Source organism: Myodes glareolus, chromosome 24 (assembly GCF_982192425.1).
Source record: "Myodes glareolus chromosome 24, mMyoGla1.1, whole genome shotgun sequence".
NCBI lineage: Eukaryota > Metazoa > Chordata > Mammalia > Rodentia > Cricetidae > Myodes > Myodes glareolus.
Window position 1 is genome coordinate 15784334 of NC_142049.1, and position 27153 is coordinate 15811486.

The window sequence follows — 27153 nt, forward strand, 5'->3', positions numbered from 1 at the left end:
AAGCCATAAGTTCCACTCAAGCCTCTGAGGTTGTGACTTTCATGCTGGCCCATTTTCAAGTACTCCCCTGTGGTATTTGGATCTGTCCTCTGTGTGTGCCACCCAGTGGCCAGCTTGATACTTGAATGATGGTCCCAGCTACACTCGTTCTCAAGCTTGGGAATGTTTAGAAAGGTGTAGTGTTTATTTTATTTGTTTTTTCGAGATAGGGTTCCTCTGTGTGTCTCTGACTGTCCTGGGACTAGCTCTGTAGAGCAGGCTGGCCTCGAACTCACAGAGATCCACCTGCCTCTGCCTCTCATGTTTTGGGAAGAAAGGCGTGCGCCATCACCCGACTATGTGTAGCATTTATAAAGTCAATTATTCATGAGTCTCAGGGGTCACTTTCCCAAGCCGCTCCCTTCTTCACGATGTCCCCAGTACATTGTCCCTAGAATTTCCCATCTCTGCCGCATAATTTCACTTGTGAGCCTTGCCTCAAACAAAGAAGAGAATTCAGAGGGAAAACAAACTAAAATCTTCATCAAGGCTACAGCTCATGATCTTAGAACCACGGCCCTGTGAACATAGAGAACATCCTCCTCCTTCAACGTTCTCGACACCTGGCTCCTGCTACCATGTCACCATGGTCACAAGGAGACTTAGCCTCAAACCTGACCTACAGGGCTTCCTAAAACTGTTCACGCTGATGACCATGCCCTCAGCTGCCCACCAGATCTAACTAGTAAGACAGCCAAGCAGCAGACGACAGTGAATCAGAAGCTTGCACACTCGATGCAGGCGCTCAGCTGTGAGTTCACTCCCTAGCAGCATGACCCAGGGGTCCCAGCACTAGGCTGAGGGTCAGTGTGAAGGGCCAAGGCATGTCCTGGAACCTGGACAGAGTTAATACAGGGCGATACGGTCTCCTCACTAACTCCTCTCAACATCAGGCCCCACTGAGCGGACTCCGGGCTGGAGAGGAAGGCAGAACGCATGAGAAAACTGGTTTCAGACCTGCCTGATGTCTAACTCAATGTTTTCCCCGCTAGAAACTCATGGTCTTTTGTCTTGGCCCTGATCTCACAGCAGAGAAAAGCCCCGGCGATGCCTTTGTGTTCGCTCCATTAATTTCCATTCAGGCGGCTGAGGCTGTCATTTCCAGTATCAGCCCATTTTCAAGGCCTTTCTTGGGGTATCTGGATTTTTTTACCCCTCTTTTTTGAGATAGTGTCTTATGCCCTGCAAGCTGGCCTAAAATTCTCTACAGAGTCCAAGGTGGCCTTGAACTTCTGATCCCCATGCCTCTACCTCCAGAATGCCAGGACTGCAGACTTTAACAGTCACACCCAGTTTATGTGGTGCTAAGGATCCAACCCAGGCCTTCCTGCGTGCTAGGCAAGGCAAGGACTCGGTCAACTGAGTCATATCCCAACCCCTTCACACCTCACCTTTTCACCTTGAACTCAGAAAGTAGAATTTGAGTTTCACAAATCAGTCTGGGGCTGTCAAGGTGGCCTCACTTGCTGCCAGGCCTGAAGACCTGAGTCTGATACATGAGACCCACACAGTAGCGGAGAGAACCAACGCCTGCAAGTTGTCCCCTGACCTCTGTGCATATTCACACATGAACAAGGACACACCCTAAATAAACAGATATAATTCAAAAATTTAAATCATGTCTAGTAGTCCCAAAAGCTAGAGCTTTATGGTCAGCAGGCTTTTGTTTGGTTAGCTTTTTTTAGAGACAGGGTCTCTCTATGTAGTCTTGGCTGACCTGGTACTCACAGTGCAGACCAAGCTGATTTTAAATTCACTGAGATCCACCTGCCTCTGCCTCCCAAACACGGGAATGAAAGCCATGCACCACCACAGCCAAGCTGGCTCAGATGGCTTTGCTGATTTTTTTTCCATGTTTCTTCCCCGACCACACTATTTATCTTAGGTTGCTAAATATTATATGTAAAATAATTTTAAGAAATAACTTGAAAAAAAAACAGGCATGGTAAGCACCCACGTAATCCCATGCAGCATCTGGGAGGTCGAGGCAAGAGGACTGCAGCAAGTTTGTTACCCAGGCTCTGGGAACCTCAGCTTTGGGAACCTCATCTCCACCTCCCAAGTGCTGGAACTAGAGGCAGGTCAGTCTGTCTGTCCAGCACGACATGGTGCTGCAAACCCAGACTGTGGTCTTCACACTTGCACAGCAAACTAAATTCTATACCTGCTGAGCCGTCTCTCAAGCCCCTGGACTTATACATAGTCTTTTATACTATATATTATTTATTTATTTATTTTATATGCATTGGTGTTTCGACTGTATGCATGTCTGTGTGAGGGTGTCGGATCCCCTGAAACTGGAGTTACAGACAGTTGTGAGCTGGAGCATGGTTCCAGCGCCATGTTGGTGCTGGAATTGAACCCCAGTCTTCTGGAAGAGCAGCCAGTGCTTGTATCCACTATTTCTCCGGCCCCCACTATTCTTGATTTCAGTCTCCTCCCAGAACCCAGCCACTAACTTTCCACCTGTCAGCTCCCCAGAGCTTTCAAGAAGACACTTCTCATGCTTTGCTCAGGTGTCCCGACTTTCCGCAACAGTGACGTTGGTCTGAACTGCCTAACCCATGCTAATGGAGGCTCGTATTCCATAAATATCTGTTCTTTCCTCTTTTCGGCCTCTGCCCAACCTTAGTGTTCTAGGGGAATGGAGCACAGAAGACACGGCAGAAGCAAAGAGAGTGTGGGAAAGCTTCTAGAACTCGGAGGCTCTGAGTATCGTGAGTGGGGCCAGGTGGCTTTGCAGCCCTTACCTGGCCACCACCTCACCTGGCTACCCTGGCTTCCCTTCCTAGAACAGCATCCTTCCTGTCTTGCATCTGGTTTCTTAGTGTCTTAAGATACTATGGGCATTCTTTTACAATTTAAATAATTTCATTCAATACTGTCTTCTAATATTGGATGACAGGTTATAAATCCATGATGTCGAACAAGTCTGGCCTGTTCTGAGATGCCTCTCCCATTGAAACCTGAGACCCTGCCACGTGCCCTCTGCTTCAAAGCCCACAGCTGCCATCAGCACATCTGCTTGGCAATTATCACTGATTCTTGATATCATTGCCTCATCTCCACCTCAGAAAACACACTCATGCACTCCCAAGAAGCCACAGCCCCTACCATGAGGCAGAAATCCCCACCCCTTTGGAATGACCACTTCTCATGACCTACATGGTTATCAGGAGACATGCTCAAGGGGCTGGAGAGCTAGCTGGCTCAGCAGTTAAGAACACTGGCTACTCTTGCTGAGGACTCAGGTTCAGTTCCCAGCACACACGGTGGCTCATAACCACTGCAGTATCCATAGGGCTCCTAAGCACTGATCCCCAGTTCCAGGCAAACAATCACATATATAATTTTTGAAATTTTTTCAGGTCTGAAAGCATCGGCTGAGATCTCTTGTGTCTGTACTGTCTCCTGCAACAGTCTAGGCACACAGAAGTTAAAATGTTCTTGATGTGGCATTAAAGATTAAATCTTTAATGTGGAATTTTTTTTAAACCATGGAGAAATGCTCAGGAAATAATGAAAATCTTAAGAGGGGGGGTGCAGTATAGAAACTAAATTAGGGCAGAGCAGATAAAAGGGCCTGCTGCAAGTTTGGTGACCTGAGTTCAATTCCTGGTTCTCACAGTGGAAGGAGAGAGCCCGCTGCTGAAGCTGTTCTCTGTCCTCCACACACTGCAGTGACTACCCCCCCACACACACACTAATAATGATGATAATAACAACAATAAACAGAAGTAGACATAAGGGATGAAGAGGTGGTTCCATGATTAAAAATACTGCTTTTGTTTTTTGAGACAGGATCTCTGGCTGGCCTTCAACTCACAGAGATCCACCTGCCTCTGCCTCCCAAGTACTAGGATCAAAGGTGAGCGTCACCACACCTAGCAAACTCGCTGCGTGCTCTTGAGACCTGGGTTTGCGTCCCAGAATCCACAACTGCCCATAACTCCAGTTCCAGGGAACCCAGTGCTCCATCTCTGGGACCTACGCAGTGGAAGGACGGAACCAGTTCCTACAGGTTGTCTTCTCCCCTCCACATACACTCGGTGACAAACCCATATACATGCAGACGTGCACACACATACAAGTATATGCACACAAAATAAATAAAATGCACATCTATCTACATTTTAAGTGTATCTTTCACATGAATAAAAATTTTAAAGTTTATCAAAAACATACACATAAAATAAAAACCAGACAGAGTTCTGGTAGAAGCAGAACCAGTGCAGACAGCTTCTGAGGTGCCTGCTCTGTCGGCACCATCCCCACCCAGGGGAAGGGTAAGCTGGCACTTCCTTCCCTCCTGGCAGGAGGATACAGCCCCCTGGGTGTGGGGTTCCCACCCCTGTAGGCAGAAGCCAGGCACACACACACACACACACACACACACACACACACACATTTGGCAGCTAGCCTGATCATTTCCTAAATGAGTTCCCTCAGGGCCTCCAAAGGCTGTTTCTCTGGAAGGCTGTTGTGCAGCCTGTGGCTATCAGGGACACTGAGTAGCCCTACCAAGCCTTCCTGGAGCCACAGAGGGCTGACACCCCCAGGAACCTCGAAGAAGGTAGGGAAAAGGGACGAGCAGATGCAGAACACGGTGTGAGGTCTCTGAAATTTATCCTGCTCCAAAGCCCTCTGACCTGCCCTTCTCACAGCCTGACCTTAGCATCCACTGAAATAAAGCCACACCCAGTCACCGTTAAGCCCCTCCTCCCTAATTTTCTGTCAATGCTCTTCCTCCACCTCCATTACCCACCCAACACCCTCCTCCCCACCTTGCCCTGAGATGCCAAATCGATAGTCCTCGTGGGTTTCCCTCCACTGTCCCAAAAAGCCATCTGACCTGCCCGCACGCCCGAGAGACACTGCCTTTCCGCAGAAAGCCTCAGCTCATAGGAGCTAGGACTCAGGCTTCTCTACCCTGAGAAAGTCTCGGCACAGTTCCTGTCCAGATAAGGACTTACATCAAACAAAGAGAGATGTGGGGCACAGTAAAATTGGAATTTCTGATAAACAGTAATCTATTCTTTAGTATAAACTGTATCTCACTGACACACATGGGACTACCGTCCTTCTCCTTTCTGCCCAGAAGTGGCACACTTTAGTCCTAGGGAAATCTTCTGTCCCTCTGCCACCAGAGCAGGAAACTCTGGCCGCCTCTCATCCTCTCAGCCCCGCTCCTCAAACTCTGACTACTAAATCCCGTATCTCTGCCCGTAACAGGTGGATACCCCTGCCCCTCCTCCACACAAGGCTACCCATCCCCTAGAAATGGCTTGACTCCTGCCCCAAGCTTCCCCATCTCCCACCCTGGTATACGCTGTGCCATCACACTTAGCTTGCGTGCCCCACGCCATAGCTCTGAATTATGACTTTCAACTATTCCTCACCCGAGATCACACCTTGCTAAGGGTTGCCAGCCAGGTATATAGGTAGATCATATCCCCAAAACTTAAGTAAGACCAGAATGAACCAGTACTTCTTAGACATTCAGTTTTTGGAGTGCGGGGGCGGGGGTTGAAACAAGGTCTTGCTACCCATCCAAGGTTAGCCTTAGCTAACAGTCTTCCTGCCTAAGCCTCCCAAGTGCTAGGACCATAACAGAGGGTTTTTTTAAGCATCACGTGGACTGTGCATGCTACGAAACACTCCCATCTCCCCCATGAAGCACTGGAGCTTCAGCATGGCTACAAAACCCTCTCCACTGACCCCTCTTCCTCCCCACCCCCACCCCCAGAGAGCAGTATCTTCCTCCTCTTCCCTCAACCAGGAACAGTTACTCTCTCAGACTAAGAGACACAGTCAGGCTATGCAGCCTGTGTGCTCCTGTCTGGAGTATGGTGGAGCAAGGGCCATGCCTGTGGCCCCTTGCTCCTGGCTGCCACCAGTTCTTCCCCACCCCCTTCTATAAATAGCCCACCACCCACGGGCTGCCAAGCCCTTGCTGCGAGAGTTTCCATGAGGTCAGTTTCCCAGAGCAGCCTCCACACTTACCTCTCCTGGAGTCTTGTAGCTTGTCCGTCCTTGCAAGGGGCTATCTCGGGTGCCGTGTCTCCGTCGGGCAGGGGGTGTGGGGACCTGAGCCGAGGTTGGAGGTGGGGCCTTTCCTAAGCTCTGGGCCACAGATTCTGGAGCCTGACTTGAGGAAGAAGTGGTAGTGGGCTCCACCTTGGGTTTAGGAGGAGCAAATCTCTTCCTGTTCAAAGGCTTGATGGGCGGGGGGACCATGGAAGGTGTGGGCTGGCCAGAGACCATAGGTACCTTCTCACCTCGAGCCCTGACAGGTTCTTTCCCTGAGGGACTTTCCCTAGGTAACCTGGTTCTTGCGGGTGGAGGCATCTCCTCTTCTTGGGGCCTGCCTCCCTGGGTGCTCTCCATGTACATGTCCTTCAGGGAGAAATACACCTGCTCTGAGCTGAGGTTTGGGCTAGGGGTTGGGACAGAGGCAGGGGCCGGGGCTGGTGCAGGGGCTGGGACAGAGGCCAGGGCTGGTGCAGGGGCATCCTGGATCTTGTCTTGAATGCCCACAGCAGAAGTTGACTTCCTGGCGCTTTCTATTCCGGAAGGCCCGGGCCCCCGTGCTCCCCTGCCTCTGGGCTGAGTCTGAGCTGGCTGTGTATCCGCGGGTTTCTCTCTTCTACTGGAATTGGGTTTGTCTGTACTAGGGATGCCATTTTCTGAAGCGCACTGGCTTCCATCCGCCCTTTCTAACTCTGGCTTATGTACTCCCGGCTTACACTCTTCGTCTTTCCTTTTCTTCTTAGCCCCAGACTCCTTAGGAGGGGCATTCTGAGGCCCCAGCTCCATGACTTCACAGATGTACGTCAGCAAGCCATGCTCGCCATCTTCCCCGTTCTCTGGGGCAGGCTCCCCATTGGTGGGTACCTCTCCAGGAGCAAAACTGTTGATCAAACCCAAACCTGAGTGCTGAGCAGACTCAGTCTCTCTTTCTTGCCAAGTTGCCGAGGACCCTTCTTCCGTTTCCCTGGCGGGGGCTGAGAGGACAGCCACTTCCGCTCCACTCAGTCGGCGCTTTCTTTGGAAGCGGTCAGGACTGATCTTACGAAGAGTGTCGGCCTCCTCTGAGCCTTCCTTCCCATGCTTCCAGCTCTGCTCAATCTCTCGCATCTTGGCTGCAGCCTTGCGCTTTAACTTGGCGAACCAGCGCTGGTGAATCTTGTACTCCGTCATAGTGCCCACCTCTAGGACCCCTGAGCAGGACACGATGCCCTTGGTGTTCCGGGCAGAGGCCTGGTAGATGGCAGCGTCTTCTTCCCGGCACCTAGAGGCAGGAGCATGAGGCGCCATCTCTCCCCCTGGGAGGCGAGAGCCCTCTTCCCCACAACCAGAGCCTCTGTCATCAACCACATGCTCCCTCCCAAGCCGAGTCCTGCCCTACCTTAGGCATCATGGATTTCCTCAGTTACAATGGAGGAAACTGAGGCCACAGAGGGTAGCAAATGACAGCTGACCAAGGTTATGCTGTCCCAGCAGGGGATTAGACTTGGGGCCCAGAAGAGCTCCCTTCAGAAGCAGGTGACCAACACAGCCCCCAGGAGCAGGGATGGTGACACCATTGCTTTTTCTGGCTGCTGACCTCATGGAAAAGGTTTCTGTGGGTCAGGACCTCCTCTGGTTGCACAGACTTGGAGCTGTAAGAAGCACTCCTACCCTGGCCTTGGGAGATCCCAGACACTGGCAGACAGCACAGTTAGCCAGGTAAATCAACACAGCCGCAGAACCCTGCCCTCTAACTGCAGAGGGCACCTGGGCATTCCACCCGGCTGACTCCGTGACCGGCGGCAGGATCCAGTGTAGGGCCCTTGGGAGGGCAGAGAGCCGTACAGGCCCCTCTCCCTCACCTGTACAGCTGCAGGGTGTGACGGTTGCCTTGGTGAGTGATCTCATATTTGGGCAAGCCACAGTAACGGTCCAGTTCTATGTCATCCTTGTACCAGGTCACCTCTGGCTCTGGGTATCCTGAACAAGGAAGCAAGTGATTGAATAATATTAATGCAAGATCCAAAATAGTGGGAGGGTTCGGAGCTGAGGGCTTCCCATACTGCTTGAAGAGGCTAGACAGTACCGTGCCCTGGGCCCTCTGGAAGCACCGCTTGCCCCTGTTGTTCAGAATGTAGGATGTGTTAAAGGGAAAGCATTTTTCCTCCAAGGGGAACAAAGAAAGCCAGAGGAAGCGACTTCTTAGCTTTCTAGTAGGAAGGGGTGAGGGGTTTTCAGCAACTGATAACTGGGGATAACAAACTTCCTTTCTATAATGGCCCATTCAATATCCTCGGGTACAGCAAGGGCTCCGCCTCCTAGGCTACCTCTACAAATCCCATCACTGGTGTGACCCCTCCTTTCATTCCAAGTTCCTAAGCTGCATCCTTTGACAATACAATTAAAACACCCACCCATCCATCCACTCACTCCTGATCCACCTATCCACCAATTCACACGCACACTCACACACACTCCCGATCCACCTATCCACCAATACACACACACACTCCTGATCCACCTATCCACCAATTCACACCCCTCCCCCAACACACACACACAGAGTCACTGTAATGAAGGTAGCTAAAAAACCTTCCAGTTGCCAGGTGGTGGTGGCACACGCCTTTATTTACAGCACTCGGGAGGCAGAGACAAATGAATCTCTGTGAAGTCGAGGCCAGCCTGGTCTATAAAGAGAGTTCCAGGACAGCCAGAGCTGTTATACAGAGAAATCCTGTCTTCGGGGGTGGGGGAGGGGGAACCTACCAGTCCCTTCCTTTGGGACTCCCAGACTGCCCATGTGACAGAGCTCCTAACTACACAGTCTCATGCCTCTTGCTCCCCTGGACACAGATGATTGGCCCATTAATGTACACCAAGGCAACTAATCTAAATTCAGTCACTGTCTAGAAATGTCATTTTCATTTTTTTTAATATTTATTTATTATGTATACAATATTCTGTCTGTGTGTATGCCCAAAGGCCAGAAGAGAGCACCAGACCTCATTGCAGATGGTTGTGAGCCACCATGTGGTTGCTGGGAATTGAACTCAGGACCTTTGGAAGAGCAGGCAATGCTCTTAACTGATGAGCCATCTCTCCAGCCCCTGTCATTTTCATTTTTAATTGTGTCTGTAGTGTATGCATGTACACGTTTGTGTGTTTGCCTGTGTGTAAACATATGTGTGGGAATAGGTGTGCATGCATGTGGAGGCCAGAGGTCAACACTGTGTCTCCTACATGTCATTTTCCACACACGCACCAGCACCCAAGCCTACACAGATGGTTTTCTTTTGAGGTTGATTCTCTCTTGGGTCTGGAGCTCCACTGAGGTCCCACTGTCTCTGCCTCCCTCCGGTTGGAGTTCTAGGTGTGTGCCCCTACATCCAGGCTTTCACGCATGGGCGCCAGGGATCACACTGGGGTTTTTGTGCTTGGAGGGCAAGCACTTTCCTGATCGGGCTGTTCCCTGGCGTCTGGGCACACAATTCTGAGGCTCTGTGAGACAGCTCTGTTGCGAAGCACAGCCTAAGGAGGGGATGGTGCTCAGTTACAGTGAGAGACAGGGAACTACACTAATGGGAGTCACAGGGATGCCAACATACGTCCAAATCCTGCTTCTAAACCTGGCTTGGTGGTTTATGCCTACAAGTTCAGGCTAGCCTTGGCTACAGAATGAGAGGCAACTGTCTCAAAAGAAAAAGAAGAAGGGAGCTCTTTTATTTATTTGCTTACTTATTTGTTCATTTTTATTTTGCTGTTGTTGGCTTTTTGGGTTTTGTTTTGTTTTTCAGACTTTCTCTGTAGCCCAAGCTGTCCTGGAACTATGTAGACCAGGCTGGCCTTGAGCTCATAGAGACCTTCCTGCCTCTACCTCTGGCTCTGAGTGCCAGGATGAAGGTGTGCACCACCACACACACGCCCGTAGAAATCTTTTACCAAGCTCTTTTCCCCCTCCAGCCCTGCTCCTGTTCCCTTTGCTACACCAGAGCTGTCCATCAAGGTCACCTGGGATGTGCACCTCGCTAAATCACAGCTCACTTCCTAGACTGGTTCAAGCTGGTCCAGGAGCAGCAAGGACCCCTAAAGTGGCCATTTCCAGCCTGGCCCGCTCCCCTCAACTCCTGACCTGTATCACTGACTTTGTATTTGTGTCTACAGGCAAAGGCCAAGCAGGTGACAAGTGTGACCATATCAGAGTCCTCATTCTCATCTTAAGAAAATTCACGTGTGGCTCAGTAAGTGGACAATTCATCTGCCCAGTGTGGCTCAGGCCAAAGCAGGGGGCCGTTCTTTTCCCTTCCTTCCCCTCACACCCCATTCCACCAGATAGTCCTAAGGCTCTCCCCTGAGAACAGATCCAGAATCTGACCACTTCCTTATCACAGCCTGGTCCCCGTCACCTTTGTCTCTAGCTTGGATTCCAGGAAGACCGTCCTCGCTGACCAATTACTGCTTCTGTTCTGACCTCTCTTCAGCCCATGGAAACACAAGCGGAGTGAAACTTCCCTCGTGGTCTACTCATGCCCACATTCTCAAAGCCCCAGGGGCTCCCATCTCACACAGGCCCACACAGTCTACACCCTATTACTGCTCTCATTTCCTCTTCTCTCCCCTTTGCTTGCTGTGCCCCAACCTTGTCCTGCCGGCTCACCCTAACACAGCCCAGGAGGCCACACCTCAGCTCCTGTGGAGCTCTGCCTCCCAGATAACTCCTCAGGGAGGCCCTCCCAACACCCCTGCAAGGCTCAGCTCTCTCCCCTCAGCGCTTCCTCTTCATCATCCTTTCTTCCTAGAGCACCCTGTCATGCGACACACTGAGTTTGTCAGTCGGGGTGCATCCTGTCTGTCACGGAATGTCCGCGTCACGACAGTGGGGACTTATCAGTGTTCTTCTTCGCTGCTGTGTCCCCAGTTCCTAGAATAGTGCCTGGCACGCCGTCCACGGCGAGTAAATATTTACGGATGAATACATCAACAGGGCATGAAGAGCCAAGGGTCCAGAGAAGGAAGCAAGCTCCTTGGCTGGGGATTTGGAGTGACACTTAATCTAGACCAGAAGACTAAGCAGAATTTCAGAAGACTCGGAAACATACCACCCCTTCCTTCCACTAATCATGGTGCTGTGAGAGCCCAGCACCTTGGCCATCAATCCTGCTAGACTCCAGACCCAAGTGGGTAGGAATGAGCGTTTGTTCGCTCCTGTATCTCCTCCACCTGAGCCGCTGTTTGCGTAGTACTTACTTTATAGATGAGCGAGTCAAGGAATAAGCGAACAGCAAACCAAAGGTGTAAGGGGGAGGGCATGCCTGACACAGGAACTGCCCCATGGCCTGTGAGGAAGAGCAGGGGGCAAGCCAGGGAAGAGCACCCGGCACCAGGGAGCAAGGGAGGCGAGGCTACAGCTGGCTTGGCCGGGGACACACCAGGCTGTGCTGGCTGTAAATCGAGCCCTGTGTTTCCACTGTGCACTAAAGCCCTTAGTTACATCACCACACACGTGGTCCAGGCCAGCACAGGTGCTCTCACCATCTTGTGAGATGATCTCACCCACCAGGGCCTAAGAGTCTTCGGCCTCATGACCTGCCCGGGACATCCTCAGCCTCCAGTCCAGAGAGGCTGGAGTGGAGCAACGGCGTGGGGTGAAGAGGAGCATGCAGAACACACACACACACACACACACACACACACACACACGGCTGCAGCCTCACCCCCGTAGGGAGCTTCTTGTGAGTCTGTCCACAGTGGGGATCAAGCCGACAATCAAGGCTTCCTAGCAGGAATGACCTTGAAAACGAATTTTTTGGGGGAACATGCTGGTTATCCCCTGGATAATGTGGCCTGTATTATATAAACACACAAAAGCCGGGCAGGGCTAGGTTCTTGCCTCAGCTGTGCACATACTCCCTGAGCAGGTGTGCGTACATACAGAGAGACAGAGCTCTGGCCAGAACAGTTCAAAACAAAACCTGAGCCAGTGCCCTTACACCGGCCCTTCTCAGCCTGTGACCCATTTCACAGCTAGCCGGCTTCCCTAAGAACCCAACTTGGACACCCACAGTCTCATCCCAACCGCTCCCAGTTTGGAGAAACTCAGATCTGGAGAAGTTGGAGTTGAGAGATTTAAGAGAACTCAGAGATAGAATTTCACTTGGTTCCCCTGAACAAAACTGCTCACACTTATTGAAGATTCCCTGTGTGCCAGAAGATGAGCTGAATGAATACTCTCCATGTCTGCCTCATCTAACCCTATGCTGGAGAATGCAATCACTAATCCTCACTGTAAGAAAAAGGCAATGAGGGCCTGCGGGTTGACTTGCCACTCTTGCAGAGGACTGAGGGTCAAGTGCCCTTCTCAGGACACTTGGGCACTCGTGCACACATGATATACACATAAACTCTGGCGTGTGCACACACACACACACACACACACACAGAGTTTTGTTTTTTGTTTTTGTTTTTTAAATGAGCCTGGTGCTGGTGGCACACACCTTTAATCTCTGCACTAGAAGGCAGAGGCAGGTGGACATCTGTGAGTTTGAGGCCATCCTGGTCTACAGAGCAAGTTCCAGGACAGCTAAGCCTACACAGAGAAACTCTGTCTCGGGAAAACAAAACAAAACAAAACAAAAAAACATTAAAAAGAAAAAAAAGGAGAAGGAAACCAAGGTTCATGAAATTAAGACTTCTGCAAAAGTCACCTAGTGGGTAAGCAGAGGTCTGAATTCATATCCCTCTCCGCTATAAAAGAGATAGATGTAACCCTACTTCATACAAGAGGAAACCAAGCTCCACATGGCCTAAAGGAGCTCTACCCAAGGTCACGCAGCTGGCCCACAATACAATCAACTTCCTTTTTCTAACATTCTTTCCAAAGAGGGTTCTGGAGTTAATATGTAAAATTTTGCTCCTAAAAAGTTATCATATTAGACTTACTTCCCCTCCAAAAAAAAGAATTTTTGTTTTTTGAGACAGGGTTTCTTTAGGTAGCCCTGACTGTCCTGGAACTCGTTTTTTGTAGACCAGGCTGGCTTTGAACTCAGAGATTCATCTGCCTCAGTCTCCCACTGGTCCAGCACCATTTGACTTTTCTTCCTTTTTTTTTTTTTTTTAAGAACTGTGGCTCTTGGAGGCTGGAGAGATGGTTCAGCAGTTGGGAGCACTGTCTGCTCTTCCAAAAAACTCCAGTTCAATTCCCAGAACCCACATGGCAGCTCACTCCTATCTGTAACTCCAGTTCCAGGACCTCTGACACCCTCACACAGATGTACATGCAGGCAAAACACCAACACACATAAAATACAAATAAACTATGTTTTAAAAAAGAATGAAATGTGGTTCTTACTACAGATTAGGTCCCTTGATTCAACCTGCCTAACCTACCTCTGAAGCTTCCTTCTTCCATTTCAATATGTGACTATATACATATATGTACATACATACCCCAACATAGAGTATACCCCAGAGCTGAAGAGAGTAGAGGAATGCCAACACACTGGGTTGAAATGAGCTGTCTGAGACAGTAGCATTCCAGCCTCAAAGGGCCTGCAGGACCCAGGAATCAGACAGCCCAGCCATAGGTCCACTGTCTCCTATTCTCCCACTGTGAACAGAAAGAACCCTGGAGGTCCCATGTTCCTTCTCCAGGTCTGCAGGGCTTCCCTCCCGGAACAGCCTGGTACCTGCTTCCTGCTCCCCTGGTATAACAGGACAAAGGTCCGAACAGAGGAAAGCATCATCAGTGCCTGGTGAGGCCGTGGAGTCAGGTCCTGACCCATCATCTACCTGTGCTCAGGGATGCTTCTAGCAGGAAGAGAAACTGACATGGTCCCCCTGCATCCACTAAGAGAAGCCAGGGACGGCAGCGGCCTCACACAGAGGTCAGTTCCAGCCACTGACCGCCAGGAACACCTCCAAACTGAGGAGACCTAGTGTCTGACGCTGTCTCCCGAATTCTGGTGCTCTCTCCTTTTCTCCCCTCCCCACTTCCTACAACCACATCTTCTCCTTGTTCATTTCTGGTACACGGTGATACCATGGTGACCGCTTTCTAATCTGCTACAGAAAATTGAATGCGTGGAGATTAGAATGTCTGTGGGAATAGAAAGGGGGAGGCACAACAGCAAGAGAAAGTATGGATATTAGAGTTGCCCAGAGCCCCGAAATTTGTACCAGCTCAATTGATAGGTCCTCCTCAGTAAAAGACCCTGGCCTGGGCTGGTCAGCGTGAGATGCAGGGATTAAAAAAATAATAATAATGTCCCTGAGGACACAGATTATAGGTGCGTGCTCAACTGTAATCCCAGCACTCAGGAAGATGGGGCTAGTTTAAGGTCAACCTAGGCTACACATTAAGACCCTGTCCTTCTGTCTCAAAACAAAACAAAGACCCTGTCCTAAAACAAACAGAAACCTGCTGAGTACGGTGCCTAATCTCAGCTCTTGGGAAACAGAGACAGGCGGATCTCTGTGAGCTCAATGAGACAATTAGTTGATAAAGGTTCTTCCTACCATGTCTGACAAACACACATTAAAATAACATGTATGTTTTTTTTTAATTATTCCTTTGGGCTCAGTGTTTTTTAAAACACTTGCTATGTGAGCCTAATGACCTGAGCTCAGCACCTGGATTCCAGAATGGAAGGATGGAAGGATGGAAGGAGAGCACTAACTCCTGAAGGCTAACCTCCACGTGTGTGTTTTGGTATGTATGCTCAAACACGTATCTCTCTCTCTCTCTCTCTCTCTCTCTCTCTCTCTCAGACACACACACACACACACACACACACACACACTAATAATACTTTTTTAATTGCTCCTTTGGATTGGGCTTGAGGAAGAGACATACTCTCATAAGGAAATTGGGAGCACTCAGTAAAATATCCCATGATTCTGTACACCAAACTGGTGTCTGGGAAGTCCACATTGATTCTGAGAAGCCATGACACCCTTGGTGCCTGCTGTTGCTAAGGAATTGGCCAGGCAACACAGCAGGGTCTTCTAGGTAGCAGAATAAACATTCGAAGGAGCAGGAACCCACATGCAAATGCACTCATGTACATACATAGACACACATACATACACGCGCACATACACATATGAACGCATGCATGGGGAGAGCAGGCAAGAAGAGAAATGGGAGCTAAAAACTTTGTAAACAGGAAGCAGACAGGCAAGCACACTCAAGAGAGCCAAACCCTGAGTTTAGAAGCAGTAGAAATGAAGAACTAAAGGAAAGGAAGGTTAAAAGGGCTTTAAAACCAGAATTCTGGGTCTTGTGCATGCACACCTGTAATCCCAGCACTCAGGAGGCCGGGGCAAAAAGAACCCAGTTTGAGGCCAGTCTAGACCACAGTTAAGACCCTGTTCTAAAACAAAGCCAAATAAACAAACAAGAACCTGCTGAGTATGGTGGGGCCTGCCTTTAATTCCAGTGCTCAGGAGGCAGAAACAGATGGATCTCTGTGACATCTGGTCTATATAGTGATTCTGGGCCAGCTGGAGATACTTAGTGAGACCCTGTCTTAAAAAGCAGCAACAGCAACAAACAGACACGGTAGCTCATACCTACAATCCCGGGTTCTGGAAAGACAGATTGGTAGAAGGGATAAATGACTATATTTTGATAAATATCTTTTAGTATAATTTGAAACCTTAAAATATATACATGTATTGATTTAATACAATAAAATTTAATTTCCTTTGAGACAGGTGTCATGCACGCCAAGATGGTAAAACTGGCTGGGTAACAGAAGATGACCTTGAACTCATGATCCTCCTGCCTCCCCTGCATAGTGCTGGGATCACAGGAAAGCCCACCACTGGTTTACACAGAGCTGCAGGACAACTCCACAGGCTCAGCGTGCTGGGCATGCGCTCTACCAACTGAACTACATCCCAGTTCCCGATTTTCTCCAAATAGAATTATAGACATTCTACAGAAAGTGGCATATAAGAACATGCAGAATGAGGTTATTTTTCTTTTCTTCTCTTCTTTTTTTTTGTTTGTTTTTTGAGACAGGCTTTCTCTGTGTAACAGCCCTGACTATCTCTGTTATTCTTTTGCTGTGGTCCCTTTAAGGGCAAGCCACGCCCACTCCTAGCCACTTCTGACCTCCTGGTCGTCATCTTAACCTCTTCTGTCCCCATCTCTTGGCATGTGCACACGTGTCTCTATCTCTCTCTGTCTGTCTCCTTGTCTCTCTGTCTCCCTCTTCTCTAAGTAATAAATATTCAGCTTTATGTTTAGCCTTATGTCTATTTATTATGTCCTGTACGCCTTTTATCCGCCAACTCCACCCGCCAGCTCTGCCACTCGCCACGTGGAACTTGCACCCATTCTGGCGGCAGCCTCTGCCTGGACTAGCCTGCCTCGGTCACCCGCCAACATATTATCATTAAAGAACAAAAATCTCCTAGAACTCACTTTATAGACCAGGCTGGCTTTGAATTCACAGAGATCCATCTGCTTCTGCCTCCTGAGTGCTGGGATTAAAGGCATGTGCCACCACAGCCCAGTGGAAGGTTATTTACGAGGGAACCATTGGAGATGCAGTATCACAGAGATTCAGGCACTGGCAGTGCCGCAAAGACTTGAACATGGGCAGTGCCACAGAGACTTGGTCAAGGGCAGTACCACAGAAATTTGGGCACGGGCAGTGCCGCAGAGACGCGGCCATGGGCAGTGCACAAGGCAGAGCAGCTAGCTCCTCATGACTTGGGTGGCTCACCTAGCCTCTTCTTTGTCCTTGGCAAAGCTGGGCTAACAATAGCTCTTACTTCACAGGGTTTGGAAGAATTCAGTTGCAACACACTACGTCATACAAAGATAAAGACTACAGGGGAGGGACAGTGGGTGTCTCTCTAGCAGATGTGCTGGACAGTCCTGGTCAATGGGACAACTACCCATGGAAAAATCAATCCCAAAGAAGCTGTTTAGCTGGCTGGGCTAAACAAGTCCACCCTCAAGATCAGGAAGTGTGACAGCTGGAAGTCAGCTGGAAATTCAGTTAGCCCTTGACTAACTGAAGAAAAACAAAAGAAAGGGGTGGGGGAGCTGTCTTGGAGGTGCTTGAGTCTGGGCCCCTAGAAATGGTGAGTGCAGCTGCCGGTAAATATCCTGTAGGCCTTGGGGCAGGTCAGCACTGGTGCAGAGGGAAGCTGGACTGGGAGGCATGGGAAAGAAACAATGCCTGGAGCCAGGGTCCCAGCACTCCTAACCCTGGCTTCCAAGATTCACCACTGGGCGTCCTACTTAAAACCCAACAGGGGACTTAGCAGAAAGTGAAGAGTCTTGATTCCCAACACTTGGATGTACTCACTGTGTGCCGGGTGCGAGTCCAGTGGCTAAGCAGATATTAACTCCCTCAGGCTCACAATGCTATGACGCTTAATAGCAGTCTGCCCAGCACCATATCCTGGGAAGGCTGAGTCAGGATTCCAAGCCAGGCAGTTTGCCTCCAAGGTCTATGGTTACAATAACTATGATTTATTGTCTCTCAGGCTAGATACCCCAAGTCACAAATGGCTCAGTTATTAAGTGGGCTGTTCGATGGATGGCTTCAAAGATCAATCAACAGTGAATATACTTGAAGAAGAAGAAGCTTAGCTGAGCACGGTTGGGGGTTTGTTGCCTTTGTTTTCTGTCTTTTGGGGACAGGGTCTCATGTAGCCTACCCTGGCCTCAAACTCATTATGTAGTTGAGAATGACCTTAAAATTCTGACCTTCTTGTCCTCCCAAGAGCTGGGATTACAGGCACAAACTACTGTTCCGGATTCATGTGGTACCAAGGATAAAACCCAGGGCTTCATGTACGTTAGCGAGCACTCTACCACCTGACCAGCTGAGCCACATTCTACACACACACACACACACACACACACACACACACACAGAGTTCCAGAAGAAAACACAGAGACCAGTCCACACACAGAGTTTAACCAGGGAAGGGGGAACTAAACTCAGTGCACTCAGTTTGGTACGTACCACCTACACCCCCCTCCATACCCATTCCATCCCCCTGGGACCCTGCTCTAAGCAGAAACCCTGGCAGGGGCCGTATCAATAGCCTCATTACCTGTGACAATGCAGGTGAACCTGACGTCACTGTCTTCAGACACAGCCCGGGACTTGAGTGTGGTCTCAAATAGTGGCTGGGTCTCTTCTGTGAGCTGGGCAATGATGGAGCAGAAAGTGCTCCTAGAAAAAGCAAAAACCAATTAGAGAAACCCTCCCTACAGAATATCTTCCGGCCTTGCCTTGCCCAAGTGTAAGCCTTACCACGTTTGCCAGTCATCCCGTGGCCAAAAGTCCTGGGCGTACCTGAGCAAGTCTTTATTCAAGAGCTCCTGGGCTTCCTGGCCAGGTTGGGGGCAGGTACCAAGAGGTTGAATGCAATCTGGACCCAGGGCCATTACAATAGGCAAGAGGCTGACAATAGATCAGGCTCCTGAGCCCAGCAGGCTGCCATCCTCCACACCCCCATCAAATCCTTGCTGGGGGATGGTAGGGAGCTGGCTTCACCCTTCACCTTCCTCTTCAGGGATTGGTATGTGGGAGAGATACACATGTAGATATGTTAAGTCTAGCATAGCACAGCCATGCCAAAGAGGGAAAAGCCAGCCAGCCCTCAAGGATTCCGAGATCCTGAAGGCATGGAACTATGTATATCCCAGAACTTGGGTTCAGAAGAAAAACACCAGCATTTGTGAGCACAGGCCACGGTAGATGAAGAATGAGCGGGCAATGCCAACGGCCTTGGCCCTTAAGGGGACTCTACTTTATGGGCTATCCGATGAATTTTGATGCTACACAGAACTATGGGATGGCACTAGCAAGCTAGCCATGGCTCCTCTGCACCTCCTACGGACACCACGTGCTGAAGCAAGGCTGGCAGCTATATAGGACTGCCAAGCCACAGACCAACTCCTGAACAAGCCAGAACTCTTGGTTCCCTTGCGACAGAGTCCCTCTTGCAGAACTTAGCTGCATCTGTGGTCTTATAACGTCTACCCCAAACTCACCAACAATCCTCAGGGCTCACAGTCCACTCCTTCCTGGGCGCAGGAAGCAAACCTTGGTGCCAAACCCCTTCGTGGGCCAGCAAAGACAGTGCATTCCCAGGCGTGCAGCTCAACCACATAGCCAAGTTGTGTGGTGCACAAGCTGTGCCCTGCCCTCCTCCCCTCTCTGGGCACATACCCTTTGTGAGCAGCAGTGTGGGGGACCGTGAAGGAGAAACTCAACCCAAGCAAAGGAACCATAGGGAAAGGCAGGTCATTCCAAGTTGCCTTTCTCTGGACCTCAGAGGAAGGCGTTGACCCCAAGAGCCATATTCACCTGCCCGTGATTGTTTAATAGGTATAAGAGGGAGTATGTGGGATACAGAGGGAGTAACCCTACATACTCTGCCAGGAGAAGGCTCCATGTTCAACATATCTTTTCCGTAAACATTACTCTGCACTTGAGTTCTACGAGAAAGTTTGAATCCCAGAAGTGTTTTGAATCACATAAGACTTCTGGGTTGAAGGTGTCTAGGAATGAGAACACGCAGGCATTTGAAGGGCTAGCAGGAGCCCTCCCTCTAATCTCCACCCAGGATGGGAATCTCCCTCTCATCCACCTGAACACTGAACCAGGCCTGCAAGGTGCATTCGGTAGCATCCGGCAGCATCCTCTAACTGAGTGATTGTCAAATAGAATAAGCACCATTCCTACCCCTTTAAGTCATTCAGAAATAGAGACCTTTCTGGGGCCTAGGCTATCAACTCCTTGAACACTTAGAATATAACGTCTGGAAAGGTTTCTTTTTCCAGACAGCGTGTTGCTATGTAGTCTAGAACTTGTAATCGACCTGTTTCAACCTTCCAAGTAGCTATGATTGACAACCCTGAAAATGTCTCAAATATTTCTTTCTTTCCTTTTCTTTTTCCTCCTCCTCTTTCTCTTCTTCTTCTCCTTCTTCTTCCTTTTTAAGACAGAATTTTTTTTAATGTGGTCCTGGCTGTCCTGGAACTCAATATGTAGACCAGGCTGGCCTTAAACTCACAGAGATCCCCCTGACTCTGCCTCCCGAGTGCTGGGATTAGAGATGTGCACCACTGCACCCTATCTGAAAATATTTCTTGTTCCTATCACATAATAGCATCTTCTGACTTGGACTTTGTAGAAAGTTCTATGCCAAATATAGCCCCAACTGCTGTTAATCCTCGTTGCATTACATAACTTGTTTTTGGCTTTTGCTTGTTGTTTGAAGCAGATTTGAGGTTCTATCTTATTAAATTTATGTATTTCCTTGGTGAGAGAGAGAGACAGAGTATGTGAAAGAAAGAATGCGGAAATGAGAGAAATTCTGTGTGTGTGTGTGTTTGTGCATATTTGTGTGTTTGTGTGTGTGCATACGCGTGCGTTTGCATGTTTGTATGTGTGTGCACACATATGTGTGCACTTGTGTGTACATGTGTGCACATGCGATTGGGGCCCAAATGCACCACTGCAGACACGTGGCGTTCAGAGCACAGCTAGCACTTCTCTTCCCTTCCACTTTTGCGTGGGTTCTAGAGATTGAACACAGCACCAGCCTTGAGTGACAAGGAAGTGCCCTGGACTGCTGAGGCATCTTTCTACTCTGTCCTATTCTCTGGGAATTTTTGGTTTGTTTGTTGAGACAGCGTCTCAGTGCACAGCTCTGGCTGACCTTTTTATGTAGATCAGGCTGGGACAGGGAAAATCACTCAATACTTTTGTGTTCTGGTGACCATCATACAGCTTCTGGTTGCCATAGCTTTCTGTCCCTGTCCTCCATCCTGGTGGGCTAGACTCCTGGCTATCCTATCCAGGCACCCAAGAAACCAGGAAATACACACACATCTAGTAATGGTCTTTCCAACCACTTCCAAGTTTGTCCAATTCCATGATTTTTTACTTATTTTTTGTTTGTTTTTGATTTTGTTTTTTGAGACAGGGTTTCTCTGTAGCTTTGTAGCCTGTCCTGGAACTAGCTCTGTAGACCAGGCTGGCCTTGAACTCACAGAGACCTGCCTGTTTCTGGCTCCTGATTAAAGTGCGCCACCACTGCCTGATTTCCTTGGTTTTTTAATGGTATCATGGACTTCTATGTATCTTGAAGAATCCCAGAATCAAGGTTCCCATGATGTTCAAAGGAACCTAACCCTGCCTTGGGTGTGCTGTTGCTCCCTCTGAGCACCCCCAGGTCCTCTCTCTAGGCACTTCCACACATTACTCTGTATCACCTGGGCTCCCCTCACTCCTCCCAGGCCAAAGTTTCCTTGGTGTTCATCCCCATCAAGGACCAAGCACACCCTAAGAATTAGGTATTCAGGCCTGAAGACATGATGAGCAGAAACCAGTTGGCTAGTCAAAAATCTTCCTCTGTGTGAAAAAACAAAAACAAAAAACAAATGATAACCAAAAAAAAAACAAAAACAAAAAAAACCAAAAACCTGTGACCTGTGGCTAACTCTGCCCAGACCTCCCAGTCTGGGATGGGGCCCAGGAGGTGAGAAGTAGCCAGGGAACAACCCCACTCTGATGGAAACAGTCCGTTCAGCCAGCGCTAGGGAGCTGTCCCCACGCTGGCAGATGAAAGGGCAGCTTTGCAGTCCCGCAAGCCTTGACCACAGACTTGCTCGGGTGCTGAGCTGGCTCCAGTCAGAGGATACACAGGACAGTAAGGTGGTCTTCTTTGATCTCACAGAGTTCTGAGTCCCAGAGGGTGGGGTGGAGTCAATGGGAAGGAAAATTCAAAGGAAGAAAAGGTAGCAGGTGAAGTTACAGAATGGCAGGGGAAAAAAAAAAAATCATAAAAGGCAGGGCCACTATTACAGGAAGATGGGTAAGGCATCATGTGGCTCCTGTGTCCCTGGCGGTGTCTGTTCCAAAGGCAGAGGGCTGTCATTGCAAGCGTCTCAGCAGCTCTCCCCACATCTTTGTTCCTGAGTCCCGGTCCATGCAAGCATCACTTCTGGTCCCTGTGAGACCCCATGCCCGTGTAAGTGCCCTCTTTCACCCTCCCCATCACCCATGCAGCCTGGTTAGTGGACAAGCAGTCACCCTGCGGCCTCTCAAGGCCTCTCAAAAGCAAGTCGGAGAACGTAATGCAGTGTGCGTTTACCTTCCAGAGCTGGGGTGGGACAACCGGTTGCTTGATAAGCTAAGCAAAAACAGTAAACGGAATCATTAGGCCCAAAAGCAAGGAGAGGGGGCAAAATCAACAACAGTCCCAAAGTATTAATCAGCCACCATCTGAAGCCCAGAGGCTGTTCTATTAAAAGGAACCAGCTGTCTTAGTTGGCCGCTCCCATTAGCAGCAAGCGGCCTCACCACTGGACACCAATGTATCTGAAACCAAGAGCTCATTAATCGGTTAGGCAGGATGGAGGTCCCTGGGGATTGTGCTTTGGGAGAAAGGTGTACTTCGGGCTTAAGTCTCTTTCCCCAGCGGGAGGCCTAGGCCTATTCCCCCGCCCACAGCCTGCCAGCCTGTGGGGAGCTGCTGCTTCAGGTCTTGCCTTTGAGGGAGAGCAGCCTCATTCCTGGAAATCCCCACGCAGGCTTGGAGGCGACAGGTGGCTTGGAGAACGCCCACCATTAATATGTTAAAGTGTGGTTAAAGAGCAAGGCAAACCAGCTGGGAGAGCAAAGAGGAAGAAGAAAGCAGTTAATTCGGCAGGAGCTAGAGACACCCAGCTCCCCTGTCCAGTGTCACGTCCTCTTCAGAGACCCACTGGGGCTCTCCATTGGGGAGCAAGGCCCATGATGTAGTAAAGCACCAGCCCTTTGGTGTTGAGCTGACTTTGACCTCTTCGGCCAGTGGACCTCAAGTCTTTGGGAGGTGTCAAGGGCCGTTCCCCCCCCCCCCCATACATAACCCTTCACTTCTTTATGGCGCCCTAAGCCTGCTCAATGATGGCACTCAGGGAAACTCATTTCCATCTCTTGATAACCCGCCCTTCTCTTTCATGGCACCTGGGTTATTTGGATGCCACCAGCATCCGTCCAAACTCCGAAGCTCGAAATCTGCCATCTTGAACTCTTCCTTGTCCTTTTCTCTAACACTCTAGCCTGGCTGTGCTTTGATCTATATCCTGGCAGTTTCACACTCAACAGCTCCCCGCCCCTTGATCCCATGATCCTCTCACGGGTTGTTGTTTGGGTTTGGTTTTGTTACTCTGTTTGCTTGTTTGGTTGATTTTGGGGGCGACAAGGTCTGATGTAACCCAGGCTGGCTTCACACTTCCTGTGTAGCCAAAGTGGTTTTGAATTCATAGTGACCCTCCCAGACTTTGTTTTGTTTTGTTTTGGGGTTTTTGTTTGTTTGTTTGTTTGTTTTTTGTTTTTCTGTAACTTTGGAGCCTTTCCTGGAACTGGCTCTTGTAGACCAGACTGGCCTCGAACTCACAGAGATCCACCTGCCTCTGCCTCCCGAGTGCTGGGATTAATTAAAGACGTGCGCCACCACTGCCCGGCCCATCTCCGGACTAATTAAGGCCGCCAGCTCCAACACTAGGGTTCTACTGGCAGCCAAGGCCACCAGTTCTCTCCTTCCTTCCGCTCGGCTAAGCCCCGCCCACACAGCCATCGCCCACACAGCCATTTCGCAGGTCTTTCTGTAGCTTCTGTGGCTCTTCAGGTACTGCTAGGCGAGCAATGTTCTTCCGAGAGAAGGAGGAGGAGGAAAGGGAAGCATTTCCAGGAGGAAGGGTCCTGCCCGCTCCCCCCCCCCACCCCCCAGGCAGCTGCTTCAGAAGAGTCGGGCAAAAGGCACACAGGGCAGGTGCCTTTCCTGGGAGTTTTAAAACTCCCCTGGAGGCTGCGTGGGCAGAACCTCCCTCCGTTCCAGGGCACTGGCAACCCTATCCTTTCCCGACCACGAACTGGCTTTGTCTGTCTCCTTGGGATTGAGAGGTTTCCCCTTGAGTCTGAACCTCCTCCCTAGGAGGAGGGCATTGGGCCAGCTTTTCTAATTTACGACGGAAAATGACAGGTTCCACCTCCACGTGGGCAAGAGACAGTGTGTCCTCCCCAGACCTCTCGGGCTGTTTGTGAGGTTTTGTTCCCTTGCCTCATTGTCTCTCCACCTCACCTTACATGTTTACTTGTTAAGATTTTTTTTAAGGTTTTATTTTTATTATTTTAAAACTATTTGCACATGTGTATGTATGTGAGAGTCCAGGTGGTCTATGAGGACAGCAGCATCAGATCCCCTGGAGCTGGAGTTACAGGTGGTTGTGAGCTGCCCAGGGTGGGTTCCGGGAACAGAGACCAGACCCTCTGAAAGAGCAATGCACGCTCTTAGCTGCTGAGTATTCGCGCCAGCCTGATTTATATTATTTTTAGTTATGTGTATGGGGTGAGGAGGATGTGAAGATGTGTACGGATGCCATCGGAGGCCAGAAGATGGCATCAGGTCCCTTGAGCTGCGGTGATAGTTGTGGGTGGCCCAGCTTGGATGGTGGGAACCAAATCCTGTCTTTTCTGGAAAAGCAGTAAGTTCTTTTAACTGCCGAGCCATCTCTCCAGCCCCCTTACCTTACAGGTTAATCAGGCCAGGAGAATATGAGGCCTCCAAAGGCACCTGGTCCTCAAAGTGCAGGTCTATTGGAGCCTAGCTGATTGGCTAATCCTAGCAGAAGAGCTTCTGTGGGGTGGGGGGCAGGAAGGGTCAGGAGCTGAAGGACTTTAGAGTTCTTGTCATGCTCCCATTGCAAAATAGGAATTCGGGGCCCAGAAAGCAAAGTTCTCCTCATAAAGGGGCAAACAGACCTGGCAGAACCAGGGCTTGCATGGACGCTGAGCGCCTCGCATGGCTCTGCTTTTCATCTATTATGGGACATAGACGGCCTCTTGAAAGTTCTAGACCAATGCCTTAGTTTCCCTAACACCCTAGACAACCTGCCTTACCCAAGAGGGGCGGCAGAGGTTGTTCTGAAATGATGTGTAGCGATATCAGAGCCCTTCTGCTCCTACAAGCCCACCAGGATCAGGGCCTTCGTGAAACAAGAGGCCAGGGGCTTGAGAACTTCTGGGTACCACACAAAAGTCAGTCAGTCCTTACGGTTTACTCTCCACTCCAACTCTTTAAAGTTCTGCAGCCTATCCGCACCCCACCTTCCTGGAGGGACGAGGTCCTCACAGCTGGATGAGCAGAGATTGGCTATCAGATAGGACAGCCGACTGGATCTATCTTCTGACCTCAGTGAGCGGTAAAATAGCCTGGAACTGACGAGAGACTAATCCCAGCACTCTGGAAGCAGAGGCAGGCAGATCTCTGTGAGTTCGAGGCCAGCCTGGTCTACAGAGAGAGTTCCAGGACAGCCAAGACTGTTTCACAGAGAAACTCTTTATCTCGCAAAAAACAAACAAAAAGAACACCCTCCAAAGACCACGGGGCAACAAGTGTGGGACACATACAGATTCTGGAGCCCCAGCCACATGGCAGTTGTCCATAGCTCCCAGGGAAAGCCTAGCGTCAACATCCTTGAAAAGGATGCCTTAAGAGCCCCACAGCAAGCCAGGTGGTCCTGGCACACTCCTTTAATCCCAACTCTCAGGAGACAGAGGCAGGCAGATCTCTGTAAATTCAAGGCCAGCCTGGTCCACAGAGTGAGTTCCAGTATAGCCAGCGCTGTACAGAAAAACTCTGTCTCAAAAATATTCAAAAAAAACAAAAAACAAAACAGAACAAAAACAAAAGCAATCAAACAAAAACCCTGCAGCAAATCTACAGAAAGGCAGACCCGGAATATTCTGGATCCAGACTGAGTGAAGGCAGATCTTGCCTCTCAGCCAGGACCCAGGCATAGTCAGGGCTCAGCGGGGCTGGAGCTGAAGGCAGCTAACAGTCCTCTAGCGGCCCCTCTTCTCTTTGTTTCTTGGGCTCCCTCCACCCCCACAGGCAGTCATCTGAGGGGCAGCAGAGTACACAGATTCCTCCAGCAGAAGTCAGACCTTCCCACAGCCCTGGGAACTGTCCCCTCCGCCCACCCCAGTTCAGCCCCCTTCACAATCTTTTTTTTTTTTTTCTCTTGTCAGGACCCATGGGGGCGGGGGGTTGTCTGCAGCCAGTTGGCAGAAGGTGAAAAAGTACAGGCTAAAGTGTCCTAAGTCCAAGGCTAGAGAAACCCTCTCTCCCACTGCTCCTGTCCGGAGCCTTCAAATACCCAACAAGAACAGCCTTGCTAACAGCATCGCCATTAAGGTCGGAGGACTCAAGCCAGGCAAGCCTTTCCTACTTCCAGCCCTCCGCCTGGCACACTATAAAATGTCTAACACAAGCTCAGCCAGGAAACAGCCCCGTGCCCAAGCCTCCAGCCTTGTTCCTAAGAGCCCAGATCCTGAACCCGCTCTGCTCTGCCCAGCATTCAAACCATCCTTTCTTCCCTTTCTCGCCTGCTACATCTCCAAGAAAAAGCCTGTTTCCTCTCCTCCTTCTTCCACTGGTACTGACAAAAGCCAGATACAGAAAGCAGCAATGCCCAGATAAGTCACCATGAGGTGGGAGATAAACGTGGGGTGCTCACTAGGGAGCTGACTTCACTAGGGACTACAATAAATGTCCATATTTCATTGCAGTGTTCCACAGAGCCAATAACTGGGGAAAGGGTGCCCCACCACAACCCCCCAGCAGCCCAGAAGCCTGACTGAGTCTGACTGGGTCACTAACACCAGCCCTCAGCCCTGCCCCAAACATGTGACACGGTTTGCAGAGTTTTATGCAGAAACAGGTTCCGGTTACAGTTGAACTTTTCCAACTCCAAGGTCAATAGGACTCAGCCCATCCAAGAGGAAGCACCCGGGGCTTTTCCTGAAGGTCATTGGTGCCCCCTTTTTTGTGCTTTTGAGAACAGACACCCACAGCAGTGGCTCAGAGAAGCAACGTCTGCACAACACACAAACCAAATCCTGTGGTCAGGAGTAACGCCTATTCCAAGCGCCACCACTGCCCCATTTCCCTTTGGAAACCGGGCTCAAGAGTCGAGGGAAGCCGGGCTGCCTACTGGGCAGTAAGTTTGTCTGTGGGGGCAATGCCCTTTTTTTGAGTGTCTACATCTTTGAGAGTCTTTGCAGAAACTTGCCTATATTG

General features: G+C 49.9%; 1 protein-coding gene across 2 annotated transcripts in view; it reads right to left on the reverse strand.

Moving 5' to 3' along the window:
• Alpk3 (alpha kinase 3) overlaps positions 1-27153 on the reverse strand; it is a 42152-nt gene that overhangs the window by 14100 nt on the left and 899 nt on the right. The window contains exons 2-5 of one of the 2 annotated variants that reach the window (XM_048434952.3): positions 22183-22221; positions 18127-18248; positions 7911-8028; positions 6043-7330 (exon numbers count right to left, since the gene is read on the reverse strand). In XM_048434952.3, coding sequence (XP_048290909.2) covers positions 6043-7330; positions 7911-8028; positions 18127-18248; positions 22183-22221 — 1567 coding nt within the window. The remainder of the gene's footprint in view (positions 1-6042; positions 7331-7910; positions 8029-18126; positions 18249-22182; positions 22222-27153) is intronic. The other variant, XM_085683089.2, reaches the window with a different exon arrangement.